The sequence below is a fragment of the Hyperolius riggenbachi genome, chromosome 5, assembly GCF_040937935.1.
Source record: "Hyperolius riggenbachi isolate aHypRig1 chromosome 5, aHypRig1.pri, whole genome shotgun sequence".
In the NCBI taxonomy this organism is placed as follows: domain Eukaryota; kingdom Metazoa; phylum Chordata; class Amphibia; order Anura; family Hyperoliidae; genus Hyperolius; species Hyperolius riggenbachi.
In genome coordinates, this window is record NC_090650.1 from 381,629,171 (window position 1) to 381,656,236 (window position 27,066).

Genomic DNA, 27,066 nt, shown 5'->3' on the forward strand with positions numbered 1-27,066 from the left:
TTGATTTTATAATGATTTTAAAAGAAACTAACTGGAGGGGGAGCAGGGAAGGGGGGCACCCAGATGAGAGCGGGTGGGGGTCTGTCTCCCCTCCCTGCCGCTGTGCCCGCTGCTCCCTTCCTGCTTGCTACTCCCTCCAACCTGGCGGCCCCCTCCCCACCCACAGACAGGGCTAGGACATTGGAAACGGATCCGTTTCTGGGTCCAAAGCTGTCTGTGTAGAGGGGGATCAGTTTTTGCATTAGGTTTCACTACCCCTGCGTGTATCCGGGGTCCGTGAAAACCCTGCAAACCCGGACTGTCCGTTCAGTTTTTTAGCCTAGATCCCCCGAATCCGCTTTGGAAGTGGGTAAAGACCGCCCCTATTTTTAACATTTGTATCCATGGCTCCGGTTTTGGTCCGGGCCCCAAAACGGAGCCACGGATACGTTTTTTAAACGAATGTGAACCGAGCCTTAATGCTCAGACTTTTCAGTTCACTTACCGTAGCTGTTATGATTGCCATTGCCCTCCAAAATGATCAGAATGGCTTCAATTCACAAAGCATTACTGCATGTGGTAATGCAGAAAATAGCTGATTTTGCTGAACATTTAGAGAAATATCAATTCCTACTCCACTTTCCACTACATACCGAACATGGCTTGGTGAACTGAAGCAACGGTTTTCGGTAAATTAGTCATTGGAGTGTGTAAGGGGCTACAATGGTGCTATGGAAAACAAAAGTTTGCTTTCTTAAAACAGAAAGTATTTGCGATAATTCAGGTTGGAGTGAGCTCCGACATTTCTCCCAGTGCATCACTGCTTAAATAACACACTCCAATGCGTTCTGGTTCACCATGAGCTTGCTGGTTAGTCTGTACCTCTGGGTGTTTCAAGTCCTACTCCATAGAGCCACATTAATCCATGCCATGCACGGATGAAGACCAACCAGTCTGAAACAGTCTGTATGCATGTTGGATTATTGTGGCTCTGTACAATGAACAGCTGATACATCATTGCATTCGAGTGAATCTGGAGGTGTGTTTAGTTCACAGGGACAACAATGGATAATTCGCATATATTCAGCAGTGATGCACTGGGATACATCTCAGAGCTCACTCCAACCTGAATTATCACGAATACTTTCTGTTTTAAAAAAGCAAACTTTGGGCAGACTTGGGCTATATGGGGGACAGTGTCGGACTGAGGAATCCACCTGCTGGCCAAGCAGCAGTAACCCTGTGTTATTACTCCCAATAGAAACCTGCAGCAAGTCTTCACTGTGAGCAGCAACACCTGATTACTGCTGCTTGGCCAGCAAGTGGATTTCTTCAGCTTTTTCAGCTCCCAGTCCAACACTGATGGGGGACATATTGTAATCTGGTGGGGGGTGCATGTTACTATGATTGTATATATGTACAGCACTTTTTGAAAAAGCCGTTGGGTGAAACATGTCAAAGTATCATATTGCAGCACTTTGTATATAGCACTAGCACCTCTGTATATGTCTCTCTGTATTTTATTAGTATAGGCAGGTTGTTCACTAAGGCCTCGATTCATAAAGCATTCCCGCATGCGGAAATGCTGAAAACGGCTCACTTTACCGACCACACAGCAAAATCTGTATTCATAAATGCTTTTTCCGCATGAAAAGCCGACATTCACGAGCAGAGTGATAAATCACCGCCTTGCGCGGTGATTATCATCACAAAAAGTAACAAATGTCAATTCATAAAGATTAGAGGTAGCGGTATGCCGACGGGGATTACCGCTACCTCTGATGTGGTGAGAAGCGTGCGGAATCCATTGCAGTGAATGGGACAAACCTCCCAAGCAGCTGCAGAGAGAACACCGCACAGAGGGACTCAGCCAGCTTCTCCTGTTTCCGCATGCCTACCGACAGCCTAACGCTAGCCTACAGCGGAATATCTCCGCACGCCTATCACAACTAGCAACATTTTTATGAATTACCACCCTGAAGGCTGAAATACCTACAGCGGTGTTTCCCCGCTCGACTTTACCTTACCGACAACACTTTTATGAATCGAGGCCTAACTGTGTTATCTGCTGTTTGCTACACACATGCAGCTTATTGAACAGCATGGTTGTCTACCTGCCTTTCTCTTAAGTGGAGCTCTCAGGTACCCAGCCAGGGAATAGCTACACCACACCCCTGAAATAGTAGGGTGTTCGGGGATAAGCGAAGACCTCCACTGGCATTAGTGGACCTAATTTAAACTTATGAGGACTCCGCAGAGGCGTCTTACATATCTTGTGACTCCTCTCCAAACATTGTTTTTAATACAAACAAGTTATGCACTTGTATATACTTACCTATAGGGCTTGCCTGTACAGACCATGTGTATGATTTGATTATTCCCTGGTATATTATCTTGGATCAGTTTGCTTCTGAGCAGTTAGCTAGCAAAGGATGGGGACAGAGGAGAACTGGGGAAGCGGTGGGCATTAGGACAGCTGCCCATACATGCCTGCTCCCCCATCCCCCCCCCCCCCCCCCCCCCTGTTTCTCCTACACATTTCGGCTCTGGTATCCTTTAAAGACAGGCCAATCTGATCATTTTTCCTGCAGCCCGCAATGTTAGCTTCAGTGAGGTACAGGTCCTTCTCAAAAAATTAGCATATTGTGATAAAGTTCATTGTTTTCTGTAATGTACTGGTAAACATTACACTTTCATATATTTTAGATTCATTACACACAACTGAAGTAGTTCAAGCCTTTTATTGTTTTAATGTTGATGATTTTGGCATACAGCTCATGAAAACCCAAAATTCCTATCTCAAAAAATTAGCATATTTAATTCGACCAATAAAAGAAAAGTGTTTTTAAAACAAAAAAAGTCAACCTTCAAATAATTATGTTCAGTTATGCACTCAATACTTGGTCGGGAATCCTTTTGCAGAAATGACTGCTTCAATGCGGCGTGGCATGGAGGCAATCAGCCTGTGGCACTGCTCAGGTGTTATGGAGGCCCAGGATGCTTCGATAGCGGCCTTAAGCTCATCCAGAGTGTTGGGTCTTGCGTCTCTCAACTTTCTCTTCACAATATCCCACAGATTCTCTATGGGGTTCAGGTCAGGAGAGTTGGCAGGCCAATTGAGCACAGTAATACCATGGTCAGTAAACCATTTACCAGTGGTTTGGGCACTGTAAGCAGGTGCCAGGTCGTGCTGAAAAATGAAATCTTCATCTCCATAAAGCTTTTCAGCAGATGGAAGCATGAAGTGCTCCAAAATCTCCTGATATAGCTAGCTGCATTGACCCTGCCCTTGATAAAACACAGTGGACCAACACCAGCAGCTGACATGGCACCCCAGACCATCACTGACTGTGGGTACTTGACACTGGACTTCAGGCATTTTGGCATTTCCCTCTCCCCAGTCTTCCTCCTGACTCTGGCACCTTGATTTCCGAATGACATGCAAAAGTTGCTTTCATCCGAAAAAAGTACTTTGGAACACTGAGCAACAGTCCAGTGCTGCTTCTCTGTAACCCAGGTCAGGCGCTTCTGACGCTGTTTCTGGTTCAAAAGTGGCTTGACCTAGGGAATGCGGCACCTGTACATGGACGGATCTAGACCAAGTTGCCCCAAGCTGCGCCTGGGGCAAGGTCAGGTTTTGGCACCTAAACTCCCATTCCCCATCCACATTTTGACGCCTTTTTAAGAATTCAACAAACTGCGCCTGGGGCAAGAGACCCGCTTGCCCCCCCCCTAGATCCATCCCTGCGACCTGTAGCCCATTTGCTGCACACGCCTGTACACGGTGGCTCTGGATGTTTCTACTCCAGACTCAGTCCACTGCTTACGCAGGTCCCCCAAGGTCTGGAGTCGGTCCTTCTCCACAATCTTCCTCAGGGTCCGGTCACCTCTTCTCGTTGTGCAGCGTTTTCTGCCACACTTTTTCCTTCCCACAGACTTCCCACTGAGGTACCTTGATACAGCACTCTGGGAACAGCCTATTCGTTCAGAAATTTCTTTCTGTGTCTTACCCTCTTGCTTGAGGGTGTCAATGATGGCCTTCTGGACAGCAGTCAGGTCGGCAGTCTTACCCATGATTGCGGTTTTGAGTAATGAACCAGGCTGGAAGTTTTTAAAAGCCTCAGGAATCTTTTGCAGGTGTTTAGAGTTAATTAGTTGATTCAGATGATTAGGTTAATAGCTCGTTTAGAGAACCTTTTCATGATATGCTAATTTTTTGAGATAGGAATTTTGGGTTTTCATGAGCTGTATGCCAAAATCATCAATATTAAGACAATAAAAGGGTTGAACTTCAGTTGTGTGTAATGAATCTAAAATATATGAAAGTCTAATGTTTATCAGTACATTACAGAAAATAATGAACTTTATCACAATATGCTAATTTTTTGAGAAGGACCTGTATAAATATTCATTCAAATAACCTCTTTTTATTGTGTTTAATGTTTTAGAGAAATAATTAAATTTTGAGTTTCATCCCACTTAAATCGATTTTAACTTTTTTTTTTTTTAATACAGAATAAGACCAAGAGATTCCAAAAAATCCTGTTTAGGTTTTAGGACTAGAGACGCAATTGTTTATCTCATCAGTTTATGTTCATTTCAAGTTTCTTTAACAACAAATGATTTTACATTTGTTTCTGCCTGGGCTTTTAAAACATTGTACGAGTTTAGATGTTCATTTAAAAGTCCCTCAGTATTTTGGAGAGGAGACAAGTTTCGGTATATTGTACAGCATCGCTCATCTCTACCAACAATAAATAGCAATGATACTTACTAGGCTGGCCTTCGTCAGAGACATTTACTTTCAATCTGTATTGGCTGTTGTCTTGAATATTTAGTCCGCTATTTTTCAGCTGGAAATTGCCACTGTATTCATTGACTATAAACATGTCATGTCTTGGCACCTTCGGCAGTTGCTCCACAAGTGTATAAGTAATTCGAGAATTTTTTGTATTTTCCTGGTCTGCGTCAGTGGCTGCCAACACACCAATGGTGCTTCCTGTGACAAATAACATGTTGCAATCAGGAAAGATAAGCTTTCTATAGAAATTATACTCTAACACTAGGTACACACGCTGGATCAAACTTGGCCGAGGTGGGTGTCAACTGTCAAAGACTGTCTCTGAAGAGAATCTGTAGGTATTACTTAGGGACAATGACGAATGATCAGGGGCGTTGCTAGGATCCTAAGAGACTTTTGGGCACTCCAGGTTAAAATGGGTGTGGCCATGCAACAGATTGTCAGAGGCGCCAGCAGAATAAAATTAATATAAAATTGTTAAAAATTGCCGGGAGGGAAAGTGGTGGACTTCCCCTCAATAATTAGACACTAAGGTCTGTCATCAAATCAAACAAATACCTTTATTCAATAGTACCCCAAAATCTGCAACTCGTTTCGTGGGAACAGACCCACTTCTTCAGGCAATAAAACGGGGACAACAAACACAGCAATCAATGTGCAGTTAATTTAGCACCTCTGTACTTGAGTCCACCCCAGGTGGAGGGGTGACCCTACCCCATTTTTTCTGATCTACAGAGAGCGACTTTTTAATCCTGAGTGAGGACAGGTCTAATCTCCTCACCTGCCTATACAGTGGTTGCCTGAGCGGTAACCCATGTTTGTGAGTATAACCATCTCACTTATTCATTTCCCTTCATATCTCTAACATACTACACCATATTGGGCTCTCGATTTCTCTCTTTTCTACATGCAACAGATTGTGGGTGTGATAATGGGTGGAGCCAAATTTACATGAACTTAACAGTGGTCTAAGTAGGCCTGCTCAGCAAAATGTTGGATGAAGCCTCCCTCTCCATCAACTAAAAAAACAATGCATGCACCATGATGGGTGCTGTGAAGCCATGATGGGTACTGTGGAGCCTCTATGGGGTACACTGGGTGCTGTGCTGCCTCTATGGGGCATGCTGGGTGTTTTAGTGACATGCTGGAAGCTGTGGAGTCTCCATAGGGAGCAAACATCGTTGTGTGTGCATTCACTGTTCCTCCACCCGAACTACTCCTTCCCAGCAGAGTAGCACAGCGGGAGGAACAAGTCATCTCCTCCATCTACTCTCCATGTCTGGAGACATACTCTGTAGGGGGTGATTATCCCCCTAGCATCTGAGAATCAGACACTAGGAGTCCTGATGTCTAATTCTTTCTCAGACACTAAGGGGAGAATCCCAGAAGAGATGTCTGCAGAATCTGGAGACCAAGTGGCCAGAGCTGGGTACTGCCGCCCGCTGACTGACCCCAGAATAGATCCAGGGCAAGTGCCACTGATCTTTGGGGCTAGCAATGCCCCTGCGAATGACTGACCCGAGTGCATTGTTCTCGTCCTCACTGTTGCTCACAGGTACAGTCCACACATGGCCAGTAGAATGAAACATCTCACGCAAGCCATGCGCGAGCAGCTTATTTCTAATGGGCATGTGCAGACCCTACTTGTGCATGCCCAGTATGTGTCAGCCACAGTGACTGCTATGGGGCCAAGCAGTAGTTAGGACTGAGTCTGTCCCCTGTGACAGCCAGCCTTTTGTACGGTAGTTATCTCAACCGCCAAAGCAGTGTTGGATGCATGCCTGCAGAGAATCTGTATGAAGTATTTCAGCATTTTTCCTGAAGGCTCTAATTGTATAATGTTTGATTACTCCTCTGCAGGAAGTGACATCACTGGTCATAAGATCTTTCAGGTAGAGTATTGAAAATTATTCTCCTGCAAGATCTTGTGAACAGTGATGCCACTTCCTGCAGAGGAGAAACCAAACATTATTCAATTAGAGCCTTCGAAAAAAGGGTATTTTAAATAGCATGTTTGGCAGACCCACTTTCCAGCATAGGTTTCTTGCAGGTCCTGAGTCTGTCTTTCTGTGTCTGGTATCTGTTCTCTCTGACTCTATACATGCTATTTCAAAGCAGCTAAATGGAGCTCGACAAAAATGGTTCCCTCTAAATAGCGGGCGCCGGGGCCACCCGCTATGTGAACTGTGGTCACCAATCAGTGGCGTAGCTAAAGAGCTGTGGGCCCCAATGCAAGTTTTACATGGGGCCCCCCCAAGCACTCTATATATAACAATTGATACGGCGCACCAAAACCTGCCTAGTACAACCCCAGTGTCAGAGGTGCAAGAAGGGGATGGGGAACAGTGTGTTAAGGATTACTACTATTCAAAGCATCTATAGAAGTGATTATTACCAGCACAGGACCAATAGAGAGCTAATACTGTGATAGAGGGTGGACCCTTCGGGGCCCCTCTGGCCCAAGGGCCCCGATGCGGTCGCTACCTCTGCACCCCCTATTGCTACGCCCCTGTCACCAATAGCAAATGCGAAGAGTCCGCTATTAGTAGCTGTAGTTTATATAGCAAACATGTATGTTGACTCTGAGTGTATGCTGCTGTTGCAGTCCATATTCATAGGTAAATGATCTATAGACTAAATGTATACTGGCTGGGCACCACCCAAAATTTTGCTATTGGACCTCATGATTTGCAGTTTCACCACTGCCAGTGTTTTAACTACCTAAAGACCGCGTCCCTCCAATGGGTGCAAACGCAGTGGCAGCCCCAGGACCACCTAACGCCTATTGGCGTCAAATCCTGTAGCTGCAGTTTAGCAGTGAACACACGTGCGCATTTGCAATTGTTCCCGTGAAATTGAGCTCCGTGAAAAGCCTGCTAGCTCAATTGAGCTCCGTGAAAAGCCTGCTAGCTCAATTGAGCTCCGTGAAAAGCCTGTTAGCCGCGACAGTTTTTAGCCAAAAGGTAAATAAAAAAACCCTTTGTTTACCTTTGTACAACACTGCGATTTCCTGCAGCGCTGTACGGGGGACACTGGGCTGTCCCTCAGAGTGGCTGGCGAATGAAGCCCTCTCATAGGCTGATACTTATGAGAGGCGGGGAAGAGGATGAATCGCTGCCCAGAGGCAGTTTAGGACGGGAAAGGAGGGAGGGAAAAGCCTCTCTTTTTTTAATGAAAAAAAAAAATCACAGCTGCGATCAGAGACCTCCGGCAGAGTGTCCTATTTTAAGCCCGAAGGGTTGAAATTTTTTTTACATCCGAGCAACTTTCACCCCCCCATTCATTTGCCAATAACTTTATCACTACTCATCACAATTAATTGATCTATATCTTGTTTTTTCCGCCACCAATTAGGCTTTCTGTGGGTGGTATATTTTGCTAAGAGCCACTTTACTGTAAATGCATTTTAACAGGAAGAATAAGAAAAAAATGGAAAAAATTCATTATTTCTCAGTTTTCAGCCATTATAGTTTTAAAATAATACATGCCTCCATAATTAAAACTCACGTATTGTATTTGCCCATATGCCCCGGGTATTTCACCATTAAAATTATGTCCCTATCACAATGTATGGCGACAATATTTTATTTGGAAATAAAGGTGCATTTTTTCCGTTTTGCGTCCACCATCACTGTTTAGAAGCCCATAATTTATTAAATCATATTGATATACTCCTTTGACATGCATATTTAAAAAGTTCAGACCCTTAGGTAACTATTTATGTTTTTTTTTTTTTTTTTATTATTGTAATTTATTTTATTTTTTTAATTTAAACTTGTATGTGGGTATTTTTTGGTGTGGGAGGTAAACAGGGTTTTTTTTTTTTAATATATTTATATGTTTATTTGTAAAATTTTTTCTTTTTAGGTGCAATTTGCTATTTGGCCACAAGATGGCCAGAATCAAAAAGTCCTGGGAGCGATCGATCTCGCTCCCAGGCAGAAGAAAGGAGCCCAGAGCTCAGAAAAGCTGCAGCGTCTGAAGAGACGCTGTCGGCTTTTCTCCGGGGGGGTCCGATCAGCGAAAGGGATTTATAATCCCTTTCACTGATCGGTGGGCAAACGGGCAGCAGCGGGGGCGCGCACGGGGGGGCCCGCGGGAGCGCGCGCGACCCGCGGGAGTGCGCGCAGCCCAACTGGACGAGAAATCTCGTCCAGTTGGGCTTAAGTGGTTAAGGACAAGAAAAGGAGGGAAAATTAATTTGTGTGGTAAATGTTATGGCTGTGCAGCACCCTGACTAGTCGCGAACCTCCGATTTTCGGTTCGCGAACGGGGTTCGCGAACCTTCACGGAAGCTTCGGTTCGCATAAAAGTTCACGAACCGCAATAGACTTCAATGGGGAGGCGAACTTTGAAAACTAGAAACATTTATGCTGGCCAGAAAAGTGATGGAAAAGATGTTTCAAGGTGTCTAACACCTGAGATCTTTCAGTGACTACAAGAAGGGGAAAAAAAATTTCAAAAATACCTTATAGTTTTTGAGAAAATCAATTTTAAAGTAACTCCTTCTGACCGTGGGAAAATTAAGCGCCCGCCGACTTTAGCAGTTAATAGCAAAGCCGCTTTAAAAGCTAGAAACCCCAAACTTGCAGAAAATGTTAAGAAGAACAGTGGGAATAAGAGGAAACATTTTTTTTTCAAAAAGACCTTATAGTTTTTGAGAAAATCAATTTTAAAGTTTCAATGTAAATTCTCCTTCTGACCGTGGGAAAATATACCCCCGCCGACTTTAATGGTTAATTGCAAAGCCCCTTTAAAAGCTAGCAACACCAAAATTACTGGGAATGTTAAGAAGAACAGTGGGAACAAGAGGAAAACATTTTTTTTCAAAAAGACCTTATAGTTTTTGAGAAAATCGATTTTAAAGTAAAAAAAAAAAAGAGTTGATTCATAAAAAAAGAACCGATTCCTTAAAAAGATCCGGCTCATTCATGAGCCGATAGTATAGCAGAGAATGCGTCCTCGGAAGGATGTGAAGCTGCTGGCTCCCGCTGCTGTCTCTCCCCACCTGCCTGCACCTGTCAACCCCCACCTAGGCTGGCACCCAGCGCACCCATGGGTGCACTGGGTGCCAGCCTAGGTGGGGGTTAACAGGTGCAGGCAGGCAGGTGGGGAGAGACAGCGGGAGCTAGCAGCTATGCATCCGAAAGGACGCATTCTCTGCTATGTGGGTGGGGGGCTTCGGAGATCTTCAATCAACTTAATAGAAGATCGCAACATAAGAGGATACAGTTCGTTGGATCATTTACCGTGGATATTGGCGTGGGAATTTTTTTTTTAAAGGTACAGGTAAGTATTTCTGGTTAATTAAGAAAATTAAAGGACTTTTTTCGTGGTTGTGTTTTTATTTCATTTAACCCTTTGTGGAAATGGGTAAGGGGTACTTTATACCTCTATACTCATTTCTCCTGGGAGGGGGTGGGCATCTGGGGTCCCCTTCTTAAAGGGGACTCCCAGATGCCACCATGAACCCCCCCCCCCCAGGGAGTCGTCGCCCCCACCTCCTCCTGGGGCACCGGAGGTGGGGAAGAGCCCCTTGTCCATGGATTGGACAAGGGCTCCGGGGGGGGGGGGGGGGGGGAGGGGAAGGCTTGGCTGGACCATGCGGGCTGGTATAGCTCAGGGTGCGAAGCCCCAGTCGGCCGGGGCTCCGCATTCTGGTTATCCCAGCCTGCATGGGGGACAAGGGGTTACAGAGGCTCGGGAGGGGGGACCCCACGTATATATACACACACACACACACACACACATATATATATATATATATATATATATATATATATATATATATTTATTTATTTTTTAAAGGACTTACAAGGCCACAAGTATGAAAAAAGTTAAATACCATTTCATAATCCAGATCCATGGAGGACGCCATCTGCGCCCCCCGTTAATTCCGCCATGGCACCCGCAGTAATACCGGCCCCGGCCGGGTCCCGACCCCTCCAAACGGGTCGGGTTCTCATTCCCCCCTCAATATGGCCGCCACAGATTGCCGCGGCTGCGCAGTCCGCAAAGATACGATTGCGGCTGCGCAGCTCTAGGTCCTCCTCCCGATGCGTCCGATGTATGCACGCATATTGATGACGCGGCAGGAGGAGGACCTAGAGCTGCGCAGGTGCAATCGCGTCTATGCGGACTCCGCATATTGAGTGGGGAATGAGAACCCGACCTGTTCGGAGGGGTCGGGAGTCAGGACCCGACCGGGGCCGGTATTACTGCGGGAGCCATGGGGGAATGAACGGGAGGGTGCGGATGGCGTCCTCCATGGATCTGGATTATGAAAAGGTATTTAACTTTTTTCACATTTGTGGCCTCGGAAGTCCTTTAAAGGGATACTGTAGGGGGTCGGGGGAAAATGAGCTGAACTTACCCGGGGCTTCTAATGGTCCCCCGCAGACATCCTGTGCCCGCGCAGCCGCTCACCGATGCTCCGGCCCTGCCTCCGGTTCACTTGTGGAATTTCTGACTTTAAAGTCAGAAAACCACTGCGCCTACGTTGCCATGTCCTCGATCCCGCTGATGTCATCAAGAGCGCACAGCGCAGGCCCAGTATGGTCTGTGTCTGCGCAGTACACTCCTGGTGACATCAGCGGGAGCGAGGACACGGCAACGCAGGCGCAGTGGTTTTCTGACTTTAAAGTCAGAAATTCCAGAAGTGAACCGGAGGCGGGGCCGGAGCATTGGGAAGTGGCTGCGCCAACACAGGATGTCTGCGGGGGACCATTAGAAGCCCCGGGTAAGTTCAGCTCATTTTCCCACGACCCCCCTACAGTATCCCTTTAAATATTGTTTCCTGCTATCTTTTTAACATATCCTGCAAATTTGGTGTTGCTAGGATGTAAGGGGCCTTTGCTATTAACTGCTAAATTCGGCGGGTGATGATAACCAACCAGAATTATAGGCGTGCAAAAGTGCTGAATTCTGCCATAGGCTTCCATTAGGCTCCCTATTTCACTTTCAAAAATCTCAAATCTTTTCAAAGGGCAATTGCTCAGCAGTGGGAAATTTTCTAGCATTGTAGGAACTGTTAGGGGGATCATAACTGGTGAGTTGGTATGGGGGGCTCCGGGGGGGGAGGGGCAGCCAAGCCTTCCCCTCCCCTTCCCCCCGGAGCCCTTGTCCAATCCATGGACAAGGGGCTCTTCCCCACCTCCGGTGCCCCAGGAGGAGGTGGGGGCGATGACTCCCTGGGGGGGGGGGGTTCATGGTGACATCTGGGAGTCCCCTTTAAGAAGGGGACCCCAGATGCCCACCCTCCTCCCAGGAGAAATTAGTATAGGGGTACAAAGTACCCTTTACCCATTTCCACAAAGGGTTAAATGAAATAAAAACACAACCACGAGAAAAGTATTTTATTATTCTAAATTAACCATAAATACTTACCTGTACCTTTAAAAAAGTTTTCCCACGCCAATATCCGCGGTAAACGATCCAACGAACTGTATCCTCTTATGTTGCGATCTTCAATTAAGTTGATTGAAGATCTCCGACGCCTCCCACATAGCAGAGAATGCCTCCTTTTGGACGCATAGCTGCCGGCTCCTGCTGTCTCTCCCCACCTCCTAACCTGTCACTCTGGCACCCATGGGTGCACTGGGTGCCAGGCTAGGTGAGGGTGACAGGTGCAGGCAGGTGGGGAGAGACAGCAGCGGAGCCGGCAGCTTCACGTCCTGCTCAGGACGCATTCTCTGCTATAGTAACAGTTCTTGAATCATCCGGTTCTTTTTAATGAATCGGTTATTTTTTTTATGAATCGGCTCATTTTACTTTGAAACTTTAAAATTGATTTTTTCAAAAAGTATAAGGTCTTAATTGTTCCTCTTGTTCCCACTATTTCACTTAACATTCACAACAATTTTGGTGTTTCTACCATGTAAGGGGACTTTGCTATTAACCGTTAAAGTCGGCGGCCATTAAAGTCTATGGGCGAATCGAACTTCTGCAAAAGTTCGCCTGGCGCAGGCGAACGCGAACCCCCAATGTTCGCCTGGACCCGTTCGCCGGCGAACCGTTCGCTACATCTCTAACCCTGACAAAGCTGCACAGCCCTGTATTCTGAAAAATGCCCTGGTCACTAGGGGGGTGTAATCCTGTGGTCCTGAAGTGGTTAAAAAAAGAGATAAAATTAGCGATGCAAGAATAGATCAGAGTGACAGAGTCTCATTTTAAAACACTGCAACCATCTTAATGTATACTAAGAGATTAACAAGATTCATGCAATGAGGGCGACAAAAACTCAATAACAGCAGTTGAGTCAGAGCAGTCGATTTGTCTGAGGCCAGGTGCACACTTAGCAGAAACGGTAGCATTGCGGAAAACGCTGCGTTTGTGCCGCTAATGGAAGTCTATGGGCCGCAGGAAAAAACGCATATGCATTTTCTATGTGTGCGTTTTCAAAAATGCTGGTTTTGTTGCAAAAACGCATCAAAAACACACATAATGAAAGTCAATGAAAATGCAATAGTATGCGTTTTTCATGCATTTTCCTTGCGTTTTTATATGCATTTTTGTAAAAAAAATTGTTTGAGATGTATTTCTGCCTCCTGTTGTCTTCCTAGTTCTTTGCATAAAACGCAATTGTAAAACGCATACAAAACGCTTATGCATTTTGTATATGTGAACCACAAACGCATTAAAATGCACGCAAAACACTTGAAAAACGCACCTGCGGTAAAAAAACGCTAACACAAACGCACCAAAAATGCACACAAAAAAAATCCGCACATGACTTAAAACGCAGCCTTTCATGTTATGTTATGTGTGCACCTCCCCTCACGGGAAGACCATCCACATCAGGAGACACCTGTGCACACTCTCAATGCCACCTAATATAATCACAAGGGATTGTTTCAGGTAATTAAATAGTATGATCAAATCTCTGGCTCTGTAGGAGTCAGTGGGGCAGAGATGAAGCTCCCAACGAGACATGGTGCCTGCAGATCCGGAAACACCATAGTGCAGAACAGCGACTTCTACTTGACAGTAAAATAAAGATTTATGGGATTTTTAAAGGGAACCAGAGAGGAACGGGCTGAAAAAAAAAGAACAAGCCTTTATACATACCTGGGGCTTCTTCCAGCCCCATAAGCCTGGATCGCTCCCACGCCGCCATCCTCCGCTTCCTGGAACCGCCGTTACCGGGCCCGTCACTTCCGGCGGACGCGGCCAATTGTCCGCATCACAGGGGCTCCCTCCATACCCGTACGCATGCGGCTGCACAGCAGGCAGCCTCATGCGTACTTGTATAGAAGGAGCTCCGTGTGATGCGGCGAATCGGCCGCGTCCGCCGGCCGACTGGCCGACTAGCGGCAATGACGGGACCCGGTACCGGCGGATCCAGGCAGCAGAGGACGGCGGTGTGGGAGCGATCCGTGCCTATTGGGCTGGAGGAAGCCCCAGGTATGTATTAAAGCTTCCCCCCAACCTCTCTGGTTCCCTTTAAAATTAATTATTAGTGAGTGGAGGCAGAGCAGAATTATCCACAAAACAACCTAAGCACCTCTTACACAGGAGACCTGAGTTTGAATTTCGTGTCTTCCTGTTCAGTAAGCCAGCACCTTATTATTATTATTATTATTTTATATTATTATTATCCAGTTCGGAGTCCTTGGACTAGACTCCCTAACACTGATACTGCCTAGTGAGAGCTCTTAGTGGCTGCAGCTCAAGCACTTTGAGGAGAAAAGCGCAATATAAATGATATTTGTCTTATCTTGTATAAACTGTAGCTACTAAAATCAATAGTCAGGCAATAATACAAGTAAGCATTATTGATACCCAGTATTCACATTCTGGGGTATGGGCTGACTTACTACTACATGATTGCACTACCTAATTCTGATACCTCGGGCTTCCTAAACAAGACATTCTGTTGCTACCCCCACCGATTCTCGCTTCATTCTGCCCTATCATACTCTCCGTGTCTTACCAACATCTTCATTTTCCTGGACTTCGAACTTTGTCTCCACAGCTGGACACACTGGAGGGTTGTCATTGACATCAGCAACGTTCACCTCAATCTCTAGAGCTCTGGCCACTGCCACTCCATGATGATTTTTTACCACTGCGTAGAAAATGTACTGAAAAACAAATGCATGGCCACTGTTATGTGAGATCCAGTGAGGCCTGTCAACATGGGTGACACATAGGGACAAGGCGAATTGCTTGTTTCTGTAACCCCTCCCGCTCCCCCACACACACACCACAATCACTGAGAAAATCACTAGAAATAGTGCTTGGAGATTGAGATTTGCTATTTCTAGTGGCTCTGGCCCTAACCCTTTAATTATTATAATAAATAATAAAATATATTAATAATAAAATGAAGTGGTTACATAAATTATGTTTTCAGTAGTGGTGCTGGGCCTAGAAAGCAAATGTTGATGTATCCAGTCTTGTGGATCGGCTTGTATCCGATGGCTCTTTCTAATCGGCCTCCAAAGTATCACTGCTATTTCCTACTGTACTATGAACTGTAGTGATGTCCAATGGTATTGCCTACTACAGGTTACAAAGTACAAACCTTAACAGATACAGGGAAATATTTATTGCCTTTCTGTCGATAGTGATTCATCTGCACCACACCTGCTCCCTCTTCACTAGTTTCATTTTCAACCTTTTTCAATCAGTATCTAGATATGTAGATTATGATCCTGGGATGCCATAAGTAATGTAATGTTGCAGACATAATTCAAGTAATTAATTACAATGCAGGTCCAGATATAAGCTGTGGCACTGACACTTGGGATGGGGACAAAAAATTGAGTACTTAGCTGCAATGCATCTTTTTTTACCATCTTGGCTTTTACCACCTTTGAGTCTGACAGCTCTGGCCACTCCCTCACACGGGACCATGCTAGAAGTTAGTTTATTGGTTAAAGTTGGGAGAGTTAGGGTTAGGCATAAGGAATGGGTTATCATAAAGGAGGGGAAGGTGTTAGGAAGGGGTTAATGTCAGGTAGGGAGGTTAACTTTAGCAGTGTGTATGGAGGGGTTAATGTTGGAGGGATAGAGTTAGGATAGGAGGATGATATCATATCACTAGATATGATAGGTTAGAGTTAAAGAGAAACCGTAACCAAGAATACTGGTTATGCTTGATACCCCCTTTCCCATGAGAAATCTTTTCCTTTTATGAAACGGATCATCAGGAGGTCTGTATGGCTAATATTGTGGTGAAACCCCTCCCACAGTGTGATGTCAGGACCATGGTTCTGACATCACACTGTGTGAGCCTTGTTGCATTGTGGGAAATAACAGCTGTTTACAGCTCTTTCCAACTGCCAAAAAAGCAAGCAGCATCTCCTTCCACTTACATCACCTGCCAGCAGTGAAATGTTACCATGGGATAAATGTCAGAATGTAAATCAGGGAGAGGAAAGATCTTACAATGGGCAAACACTGACTAAATTATTTATACATATTTATTGTAAAAATGAAGCACTTTTTTATTACATTATTTTTCACTGGAGTTCCTCTTTAAGTGCTAGGAGAAGATTATCATTGAGGGAGGATAACACTGGAGGGAGGTTAGGGTTATGTGTCAGAGGGGGGATAATATTAGATAGGGGGGTTAGAGTTGAGTTGTAGGTGTCAGGTGGGGATTAACATGTGGGAGGGAAGGGGCGCCAAAAACGAATGCAGAAATAAACGCACATAGAAAAGACAAGTGTGTCCCCTACCTTAGGGTATCCACCTAGGGTATTAGGTGATCCATGGGGGAAATGAGAAAAAACAGTGCAAAAAAACCTGTCACAAATTTTAATTAGCTAAGTATCAGGGAAAGGCTTGCTGATAATCTCCTAGGCGGGGCCAGTGCCGAATCCATACGCGCAAAACAGTAGCCGATGACTCATGCAGTTTATTTGTATTACCTGCTCCTGCTCTTCTCTGTCCAGGGGTTCCGTCACATTGATAACTCCAGTCTGGTCAATGGTAAAAGGGAACCTCAAGAATTTATCTCTCTGGTGTAGTTCATATATGACACTGTCGTCATTCCACTGCACCTACAGGACGAAGCATAATTAGAGTAATCAGCGTCATGCAGCTCCGTAAATTCACTGTCATCCTCCACCTGTGCCAGCTCTTACTGGAACACAAAGGATTTCAGCCCATTGTGTGACATCATTTTCTTTGTGTTTAATAAATCTAATAGACAAATCTGCTGGCAATTCAGGAAAGCACCAAATTATTGACCTTATTATTTCTCAAGGGACTAAGAACTCTTCTCAGAAATCATTAGCAGAATCAACACGGAGTCCTTGTAGGCTTTTGAAACAGGCCTGGCTACATTTTCCATTACGTGGTTTATTTTACAAACTCCTAATGAATACCAAAACATTGCTTTAAGCCACTGTTACAAAACTCAGCTCTGGGCGCTGCAAAACATTTATACAGATACCATTTTAGTTTTGCCTTGTACAAAAAGAATAACCTCCCCCCTCTCCTGGTTGTGCGAGAGGTGTGGGGAATGAGGGTCGTGAATGTAGGAGAGCCAATCAAAATGTTGCAGGGGCCACAAGAATTGTAGTTATGGACCTGCTTGAATTTTTTTTTAATTGTTACATAGTTAGTTTGGTTGAAAAAAGACATCTGTCCATCACGTTCAATCAGAAAAAAAAGAAAAAAAAAGGTTGATTCCGGGGAAGGCAAAAACCCTTACAAGGTCTGGGCCAATTTAAAGGTGGCTTTCCAGGGGCGTAGCAATAGGGGGTGCAGAGGTAGCGACCGCATCGGGGCCCTTGGGCCAGAGGGGCCCCGAAGGGCCCTCCCTCAACTACAGTATTAGCTCTGTTTTGGTCCTGTGCTCATAATAATCACTTCTATAGATACTTTGAATAGTGGTAATCATTAACAAACTGTTCCCCATCCCCTTCTTGCACCTCTGACACTGTAGTTGCCATTGGCAGATTTTGGTGCGCCATATAAATTGTTATGTATGGAGTGCTTGGGGGGGCCCCATTGTAAAACTTGCATCAGGGCCCACAGCTCCTTAGCTACGCCACTGTGGCTTTCCATGCATTGTAGGATATCCACAACTATAATTACTAGGTATTAATTTCAGGTGGTGTTGATCCAGGGATTTTATCTTATTGCCAACTGTAGTCGGAAAGGAGGAGGTTTTTTTTCACCTTTAAAGAAAACCTGAACTGAAAATTAAAAGTCAAAATAAACATATACAAGTCATACTTACCTCCCGTGTAGTCTACTCCTCAATCTCTTGATGTTGTCAGAACTGGAAGGGATCATTGTTAGAAGAAAATTGTGAGCTTCTGAGAGGAACCGATAGCAAGGTAACTATGTAATGTTCATTTGAAGTTACTTCATGTGTTTATTTTAAATAATTTTACTCAGTACAGGTTCCCTGGCACAAGTCTTGTGGGGTGTTTTTGTCTTTCCCTGGATCAAACGGAATTTATGAGGATGCAGTCAGCGTTGTATGTACATTTTTTTATTTTTGTGGTTGATCTTGATGGATGGATGTCTTTTTTTCAACCAAGCTAACTATGACCATTGTACTTAAAATAGTCCTAGGAAAACTGCAATAATATTAAAAAAAGGAAAAGAAAAACACAACACAGTAGCAATAACTACAGTATTATAAAAGGCACACTTAAAGCAAACTTGAAATGAAAATAAACTTATGAGATAAAGAATTGTATATCTAGTACTAATGGTAAATAGAACATTAGTAACATAAAACAGAGTTTCATATTTTAAATTTTAGTTTAAGGGCTTAGGCTGAATTGTAAAGAGCAGCCATGACAATCTCATGTAAAATCTGCTTCATTCAGCTGAAAAACAAACAGAAATAATGACCCTTTGAACTTTTCAGTACTAAAACCTTATCAGCATTGATCAAAAAGAACACAGGGACACCGAGAGCCCAATATAGTGTAGTAAGTATGGATCAAATGAGGAGAGGTGAAAAGTAAGTATAGAATACTCACAAACCAGGGTTACCTTGTAGGCAACCACCGAGACAGCAGGTGGAGAGAACAAGCCTGTCCCCACTCAGTATTAAGAAACTCTCTGTAGATAGGAAGAAACATAGAACGTATTCCGCCCTTCCACCGGGGGTGGATTGGTAATGGATGCAGGTGAACAGAGGCGCCAATAGAGTAAAATAATATATTAAAACGTTTAAAACATGGATGTGGTAGATGTGGACACCTAGCCACTAGAGATGTCGCGAACCGGGTTCGCGAACTTCCGCGGAAGGTTCGGTTCGCGGAAAAGTTCGCGAACCGCAAAAGACTTCAATGGGGAGGCGAACTTTGAAAAATAGAAAAAATTATGCTGGCCACAAAAGTGATGGAAAAGATGTTTCAAGGAGTCTAACACCTGGACGGGGGCATGGCGGAGTGGGATACATGCCAAAAGTCCCGGGGAAAAATCTGGATGTGACGCAAAGCAGCGTTTTAAGGGCAGAAATCACATTGAATGCTAAATTGCAGGCCTAACGTGCTTTCAAACATCTTGCATGTGTATACATCAATCAGGGAGTGTAATTAGAGTACTGCTTCACACTGACACACCAAACTCACTGTGTAACACACCGCAAACAGCTGTTTGTGTAGTGACGGCCATGCTGGACTACTGCGCAACATGGCGAGATTGCTCTTCCTCACTCAGTGATGTCAGGTAATGTGTGACTTCCTTCTCAACTTTCCATGGCATTGTTAAAAAGCTTACGTTTTGTTTTTAAATTACATTTTCTACTTGCTGTGTACTTGTTCAGTACCGAGAATCCTGTGGAGGCGGGCAAGTCTGCCATTGTGACCCCGGCTAATGGCCGGGGTATGAGGGGTTTGAATCCGGTGTGGAGCTTGAGCAACGGCTACCACTACACATCCAAGGAGGGCAGCGGGCAGGCATGCACGCCCGCCCGCCCCGAGGTAGTGACCAAAAATAACAATACAGGAGGAGGACTTTCGAGGCCCTGCTGTGTATTTGAAATGAATGTACTTTAAATCCTTTAACGAGAACCAGTTATGGCGGGCAAAGATGACACCACATTCCTTTCACGAGAATCATATGGAGGTGGGCAAGTCTGCCATTTGTGACCCCGGTTAATGGCCGGGGAATGAGGGATGGAATCCGGTGTGGAGCCTGAGAAACGGCTACCACTACACATCCAAGGAGGGCAGCAGGCAGGCATGCACGCCCGCCTCGAGCGAGGTAGTGACCAAAAATAACAATACAGGACTCAGGAGGACCTTTTGCGGCCCTAATTGAAATGAATTAACTTTAAATCCTTTAACGGGAATCCGTTATGGAGGGCAAGTCAGCCATTGTCACCGCGGGGAATAAAGGTTGGATTCCGGCCCGAAGTGGGAGCCTGCTGAGACCCATGCTGTAGCTGCCCTGACCGTGCTTTGCAGACCAGGCATCTGTGGTCAGATGGACCCTTGAGCCAGCGGAAGACAAACCAAGTCGAAAGCATTTGCCAAGAATGTTTTACGGAGGGCAAGTTTTTTTGCCCTTTTTTTACATTTTTTGAAAATGATAGATGGTTGTATTTTTAAATTGTTTGAAAGTTTACATGGTTGTATTTTTAAATTGTTTGAAAGTTTAGATAATTGTATTTTTAAATTGTTTAAAAGTGTATCCATTCTTCCTCCCCCCAGCCACGAACAATACCATGGGAACGTGGAGCAGCACAAGCCCCCTGTGACGGCTGCCGCGGTTGTTCTCCGCGGCTTGTCTTTTGAGGGGTGCTGCTTTTCCTCAGGTGTTCTTGCCAATCATAGCTGTTTGTGCCTTCTCTCCAGGTGCCTTCGTAAAGCAATTGTCCCTACGTGACAGTTGGCCTTTCCACGGCTCAATTTTTGCTGGCAGAGACAACAGATGGCTTTGCTCCGATCTGAGACACACACGTTAAAAAATTTCCAAACCGCTGAGCCCCCCTGGGCTGATGGCGCTACGGTGGCATCAGCAGCTGAGGTTGAAGGGCATGTTGGCTGTCTGGCCATAGCGGGCGATACATGGCGCCGGACACTGCCCCCCAGCTGTTTCTGAGGACGAGCTCCCTCTTGTATTGCGTTCCGGAGTTGGAGCCTGATCAACGTCTACCACCACACATCCAGGCAAGGAGGGAGGCAGGCAGGCATGCACGCCCGCCCCGAGGTAGTGACCAAAAATAACAATACAGGACTCAGGAGGACCTTTTTGCGGCCCTAATTGAAATGAATTAACTTTAAATCCTTTAACGGGAATCCGTTATGGAGGGCAAGTCTGCCATTGTCGCCGCAGGGAATGAAGGTTGGATTCCGGCCCGAAGTGGGAGCCTGCTGAGACCCATGCTGTAGCTGCCCTGACCGTGCTTTGCAGACCAGGCATCTGTGGTCAGATGGACCCTTGAGCCAGCGGAAGACAAACCAAGTCGAAAGCATTTGCCAAGAATGTTTTACGGAGGGCAAGTTTTTTTGCCCTTTTTTTATATTTTTTGAAAATGATAGATGGTTGTATTTTTAAATTGTTTGAAAGTTTACATGGTTGTATTTTTAAATTGTTTAAAAGTGTATCCATTCAAGTGCAAGTTATGCAGGTATAATGTGCAGTCACAGATGCAGTGAAAGGTATGCAGTGACTGCAAACAGCCGTTTGTGTAGTGACGGCCGTGCTGGACTGGTGCGCACCGTGACGAGAGTGCAGGTGATGGTGGCTTTTCAGCCCATATGCTCGCCCGGCTGATGTAGCTGAATGACAGAACAGTGACTGTCCAGCTGATCAAATTTGGTCTGACCACAATGAAGCAACGACCTTATTATCTTTTGTGTGCCACCCCCACCCGAGACACTCAAATAGCCGGCGGTCATTGCTTCATTGTGATGCGCAAGCCCCTTCACCGCGGCAAGGTAATGATCACGAAGGGGGATGGGCACATGTACACGCACCAGAAAAATTAGTGTAGCGGCCGCTGCTAGCAGCGGCCTTAAAAATTCAGGAATCCGCCTAGAGTCCTGGACCCTGTTGGTAGTGGCGGAGAAGGCAGTCAAGCGGCCTGCAGGCAGAGATGCTGTGTGTGGGGACTGACTTAGTCTTCGGTCGTGCAGTAGCCCTCCGTGATCCATTCCTCATTCATTTTAATAAAGGTCAGGTACTGAACACTGTCGTGACTTAGGCGACTTCTCTTCTCAGTAACTATGCCTCCAGCTGCACTGAAGGTCCTTTCTGACAGGACGCTTGCGGCAGGGAAAGAGAGAAGTTGTATGGCAAATTGGGACAGCTCTGGCCACAGGTCAAGCCTGCGCAACCAGTAGTCCAAGGGTTCATCGTCGCTTTTCGCAGAGTCTACATCCACACTCAAGGCCAGGTAGTCGGCTACCTGCCGGTCCAGGCGTTGGTGGAGGGTGGATCCGGAAGGACTATGGCGAGGAGTTGGACTAAAGAACGTCCGCATGTCCGACATCACCCTGAGATCGCTGGAGCGTCCTGTCCTTGCCTGCGTGGACTTGGGAGGAGGAGGGTTACTGCCAGTGGTACCTTGATTGCGTTGTGCAGCTACATCACCCTTAAATGCATTGTAAAGCATCATCGACAGCTTGTTCTGCAAGTGCTGCATCCTTTCCGCCTTTTGTTGAGTTGGTAAGAGGTCCGCCACTTTGTGCCTGTACCAAGGGTCTAGTAGCGTGGCCACCCAGTACAGGTCATTCGTCTTGAGTTTTTTTATACGGGGGTCCCTCAACAGGCTGGACAACATGAAAGAGGACATTTGCACAAAGCTGGATGCAGACGTACTCTCCATCTCCTCTTGCTCTTCCTCAGTGACGGGACGCAACTCCTCTTCCTCCCCCCAGCCACGAACAATAGCACGGGAAGGTGGAGCAGCAGAAGCCCCCTGTGATGGCTGCCGCGGTTGTTCTCCTTCCGCCGCCTCTTCCTCCTCCACAGAAACACCTTCCTCATCATCACCATCATCAGAGTCTGACTCCTCTCCTTCCCCACACGACTCCTCTTCTTCCTCCTCCTCCCCCCTCTGTGCTGCCGCCGGTGTTGTGAAAACATCGGGTTCGTGTGTAAATGGCTCCCACGACTCCTGCTGCCCTAACTCTTCTTGTTCACGCTCCTCCACAGCTGTATCCACCACTCTACGCACGGCACGCTCCAGGAAGTAGGCGTAGGGGATCAAGTCGCTGATGGTGCCCTCATCGCGACTCACCAGTTTGGTCACCTCCTCAAAGGGCTCCATGACTCTGCATGCATTTCGCATCAGTGTCCAGTTGTTGGGCCACAACATCCCCATCCTCCCAGATTGTGTCCTTGTACTGTAATGATACAGGTACTGGGTGACGGCTTTCTCCTGGTCTAGCAGGCGAGAGAACATCAGCAGGGTGGAATTCCAGCGAGTCGGGCTATCGCAAATCAGGCGTCTCACCGGCAAGTTGTTTCTACGCTGAATCTCCGCAAAGCGTGCCATGGCCTTGTAAGAGCGCCTGAAATGCCCACACAACTTCCTGGCCTGCTTCAGGACATCCTCTAAGCCTGGGTACTTGGACACAAATCTTTGCACGACCAGATTAAGCACATGTGCCATGCAGGGTATGTGTGTCAGCTTTCCCAAATTCAACGCAGCAATGAGATTGCTGCCGTTGTCACACACCACGTTGCCGATCTCAAGCTTGTGCGGGGTCAGCCATTGCTCCACCTGTTTGTTAAGAGCAGCCAGGAGAGCTGCTCCAGTGTGACTCTCCGCTTTCAGGCAAGACATGTCTAACACTGCATGACACCGTCGCACCTGGCATGCAGCATAGGCCCTGGGGTGCTGGGGCTGTGTAGCTGGAGAGGAGATGGCGGCACCAGCCAAGGAGGAGGAGGAGGAGGATGATGACAGCGAAGCGGTGAGAGCAAATGGAGAGGAGGTGGCTGGAGGCCTGCCTGCAAGCCGTGGAGGTGTGACAAGTCGGTCCTCTGCGCAGCCACGTACTCCCTGCTTGCTGCCATCGGTCACCAGGTTGACCCAATGGGCTGTGTATGTAATGTAGTGGCCCTGCTCGTGCTTGGCAGACCAGGCATCCGTGGTCAGGTGGACCCTTGACCCAACGCTGTGTGCCAGAGATGACACCACTTGCCTCTCAACTGCACGGTAGAGTTTGGGTATGGCCTTTTGTGAAAAATAATTGCGGCCTGGTATCTTCCACTGCGGTGTACCAATGGCCACAAACTTACGGAAAGCCTCCGACTCCACCAGCTTGTATGGTAATAGCTGGCGAGCTAATAGTTCCGCCACGCCTGCTGTCAGACGCCGGGCAAGAGGGTGACTGGCAGACATTTGCTTCTTCCGCTCAAATACTTCCTTCACGGACAGCTGGGTACTGCTGTGGGCAGAGGAGAAGGAACCGCTCAAGGGAAGAGGCAGTGTGGAGGAGGGTGGCTGTGAAGGTGCAAGGGAGAAAGTGGATGAAGATGATGCACCTCAAGGAGGAAGAGGAGAAGGAGGGTGGCTTGTCTTTTGAGGGGTGCTGCTTTTCCTCAGGTGTTCTTGCCATAGCTGTTTGTGCCTTCTCTCCAGGTGCCTTCGTAAGGCACTTGTCCCTACGTGAGAGTTGGCCTTTCCACGGCTCAATTTTTGCTGGCAGAGACAACAGATGGCTTTGCTCCGATCTGAGACACACATGTGAAAAAATTTCCAAACCGCTGAACCCCCCTGGGGTGATGGCGCTAGGGTGGCATCAGCAGCTGACGTTGAAGGGCATGTGTGCTGGCTGGCCATAGCTGGTGATACATGGCGCCGGACACTGCCCCCAGCTGTTTCTGAGGACGAGCTCCCTCTGCTTCTATCATGGAGTCGTCTCCTCCTACTCCTCTCTGACTCCTCCTCTGAACTGTCCACCTGGTCATCTCCTCTACCGGGAACATATGTGGTATCCGTATAATCGTCATCATAATCCTCCTGGCCAGCTGCACTTTCCTCAGACACCTCCTCAAGTGCACCAACTTCAGGTGGTCCACCATCATCCCCATCCACACACGTTACGTCCATACTATCGCCACCTAACTCAGACGTATGAGGTGGTGTACCTGCGCCTTCTTGTTGTTGTTGCAGTAGTGGCTGGGAATAAGTGATTTCACCACCACCACCAAATAACTCCTGCGAAGTGTCAAATGCATCGGATGTGGTGCTTGTTGTAGCGCTGGTGGCTGCGGGAGATGAGGTGTTCTGTGTTAAATACTCAATCACCTCCTCACGATTTTGGGAAGTGATGGCACGTGCCTTCTTCTGAGCACTGTATTTTGGGGCAGGTCCGCACGAAATCACAGCAACACCACCTCGCACAGCCACAGACCTGCCGGTGCCTGGTGGCCTTCCTCTGGGTCTGCCTCTACCTCTTCCTCTACCTGGTTTGTCCATTTTGTCCATCTCGGGGGTATGCTAGCTATATGCAGTGAGGTGGGTTCTCACTCAACACAACAGGTAGTTAGATGCAGCGAGGTGGCCAGGTGGGTTCTCACTCAACACAACAGGTAGTTAGATGCAGTGAGCTGGGTTCACTCAACACAACGCTAGGTATATGCAGTGATGAGGTGGGTTAAGTAAACACAACAGGTACTGGGTAGTTAGATGCAGTGAGCTGGGTTCACTCAACAGTAAAGGTACTTAAGATGCAGTGTGAGGTGGGTTCTCACTCAACACAACAGGTAGTTAGATGCAGCGAGGTGGCCAGGTGGGTTCACACTCAACACAACAGGTAGTTAGATGCAGTGAGCTGGGTTCACTCAACACAACGCTAGGTATATGCAGTGATGAGGTGGGTTAAGTAAACACAACAGGTACTGGGTAGTTAGATGCAGTGAGCTGGGTTCACTCAACACAAAGCTAGGTATATGCAGTGATGAGGTGGGTTAAGTAAACACAACAGGTACTGGGGTATATGCAGTACTGGGTAGTACAATGTGCAGCTCCCTGTCACACACACAGGTAGTCACTGAATGTGCTGGGCTGCTGGCAGTGGCACACACACTATCAATTAGCAAGGCTGTGCATGCAACAAAAGTGTCAGTTTGACACACAGAAAAAAAATAAAAATGTACAGGTTGAGCTCTGAAAAGAGCTGTTGCTGGGTGCTTTAAAAGCAATAATAATCAGTCAGGAGCAAGCAAAGCAGCCTAGAACCTAACTACTCTGTGCCTAGGAGAAAAAGTCTGCAGCAGCTGTCCCTTTCCTCTCACTAGCAGGCACACGAGTAAGTGTAATGGCCGCCGGAGGCTGCCTTATATAAGGGGGGGTGGGGCTCCAGGGCTTAGTGTAGCCTGAATGGCTACAATGTGCCTGCTGACTGTGATGCAGAGGGTCAAAGTTGACCCTCATAGTGCATTATGGGGCGAATCGAACTTCCGCAAAAGTTCGCCTGGTGCAGGCGAACGTGAACCCCCGAAGTTCGCCTGGAACCGTTCGCCGGCGAACCGTTCGCTACACCTCTACTAGTCACGCCAAAGGACACAGATATCAATATTTTTTAAAGTATAACACCAAGCGATTTATTTTTACACTCCATAAGTTTGCAACACGTTTCGCAGGCGTGACCCCACTTCCTCAGGCAGTTCAGATAGGAGTATATAGCATTTGCTGTCCAGGTCTGCACTAAGCGCCTCTGTGTGACAGAGCGCCTCTGTGTGACAGAGGCACTTAGTGCAGACCCGGACAGCGAATGCTATATACTCCTATTTGAACTGCCTGAAGAAGTGGGTTCACGCCTGCGAAATGCGTTGCAAACTTATGGAGTGTATAAATAAATCGTTTGGTGTTATACTTTAAAAAATATATTGATATCTGTGTCCGTTTGGAGTGTCTAGGTGTCCATTTCTACCACATCCATGTTATAAACTTTTTAATATATTGTTTTACTCTATTTGTGCCTCCATTCACCTGCATCCCTTATCCGCATTGCTTCCTCAGCCAGATAACAGTTTTTTTTGCATCACACCATTAAAGCAAAAATGTAAGAAAAACATTAGGGGCTCTATTTACAAAACGGTGCTAACTTTAGCACTGGCCCTTAGCACATCTAAACTCAGTTGAAATGTGAGAAGTAGTGATCGTGCGCAAAGTACCGCGCGCAAAACTTTGCAGGGCGCTCCGCGCGAAGTGCCCACTAAAGCCTATGGGACTTAGCGCGCGCATAGGACTTTGCGCGTGCAAAACTTTGCGCACGGTACTTAGCGCGCGATCTGATTGAGAAAACTGGTGCTAACCTACTTAGCACCCTGGTTAGCACGCCTAAAGACTTTAGACGTGCTAAGTAGGTTAGCACCGCTTAGTAAATCAAGCCCTAGGTGGACAA

General features: G+C 46.6%; 1 protein-coding gene across 1 annotated transcript in view; it reads right to left on the bottom strand.

Moving 5' to 3' along the window:
• The window catches only part of CDH17 (cadherin 17), a 129,222-nt gene that overhangs the window by 50,984 nt on the left and 51,172 nt on the right, over nucleotides 1-27,066 (bottom strand). Inside the window, exons 7-9 of the mRNA XM_068237661.1 lie at nucleotides 16,657-16,788; nucleotides 14,712-14,862; nucleotides 4,754-4,978 (exon numbers count right to left, since the gene is read on the bottom strand). Coding sequence (XP_068093762.1) covers nucleotides 4,754-4,978; nucleotides 14,712-14,862; nucleotides 16,657-16,788 — 508 coding nt within the window. The remainder of the gene's footprint in view (nucleotides 1-4,753; nucleotides 4,979-14,711; nucleotides 14,863-16,656; nucleotides 16,789-27,066) is intronic.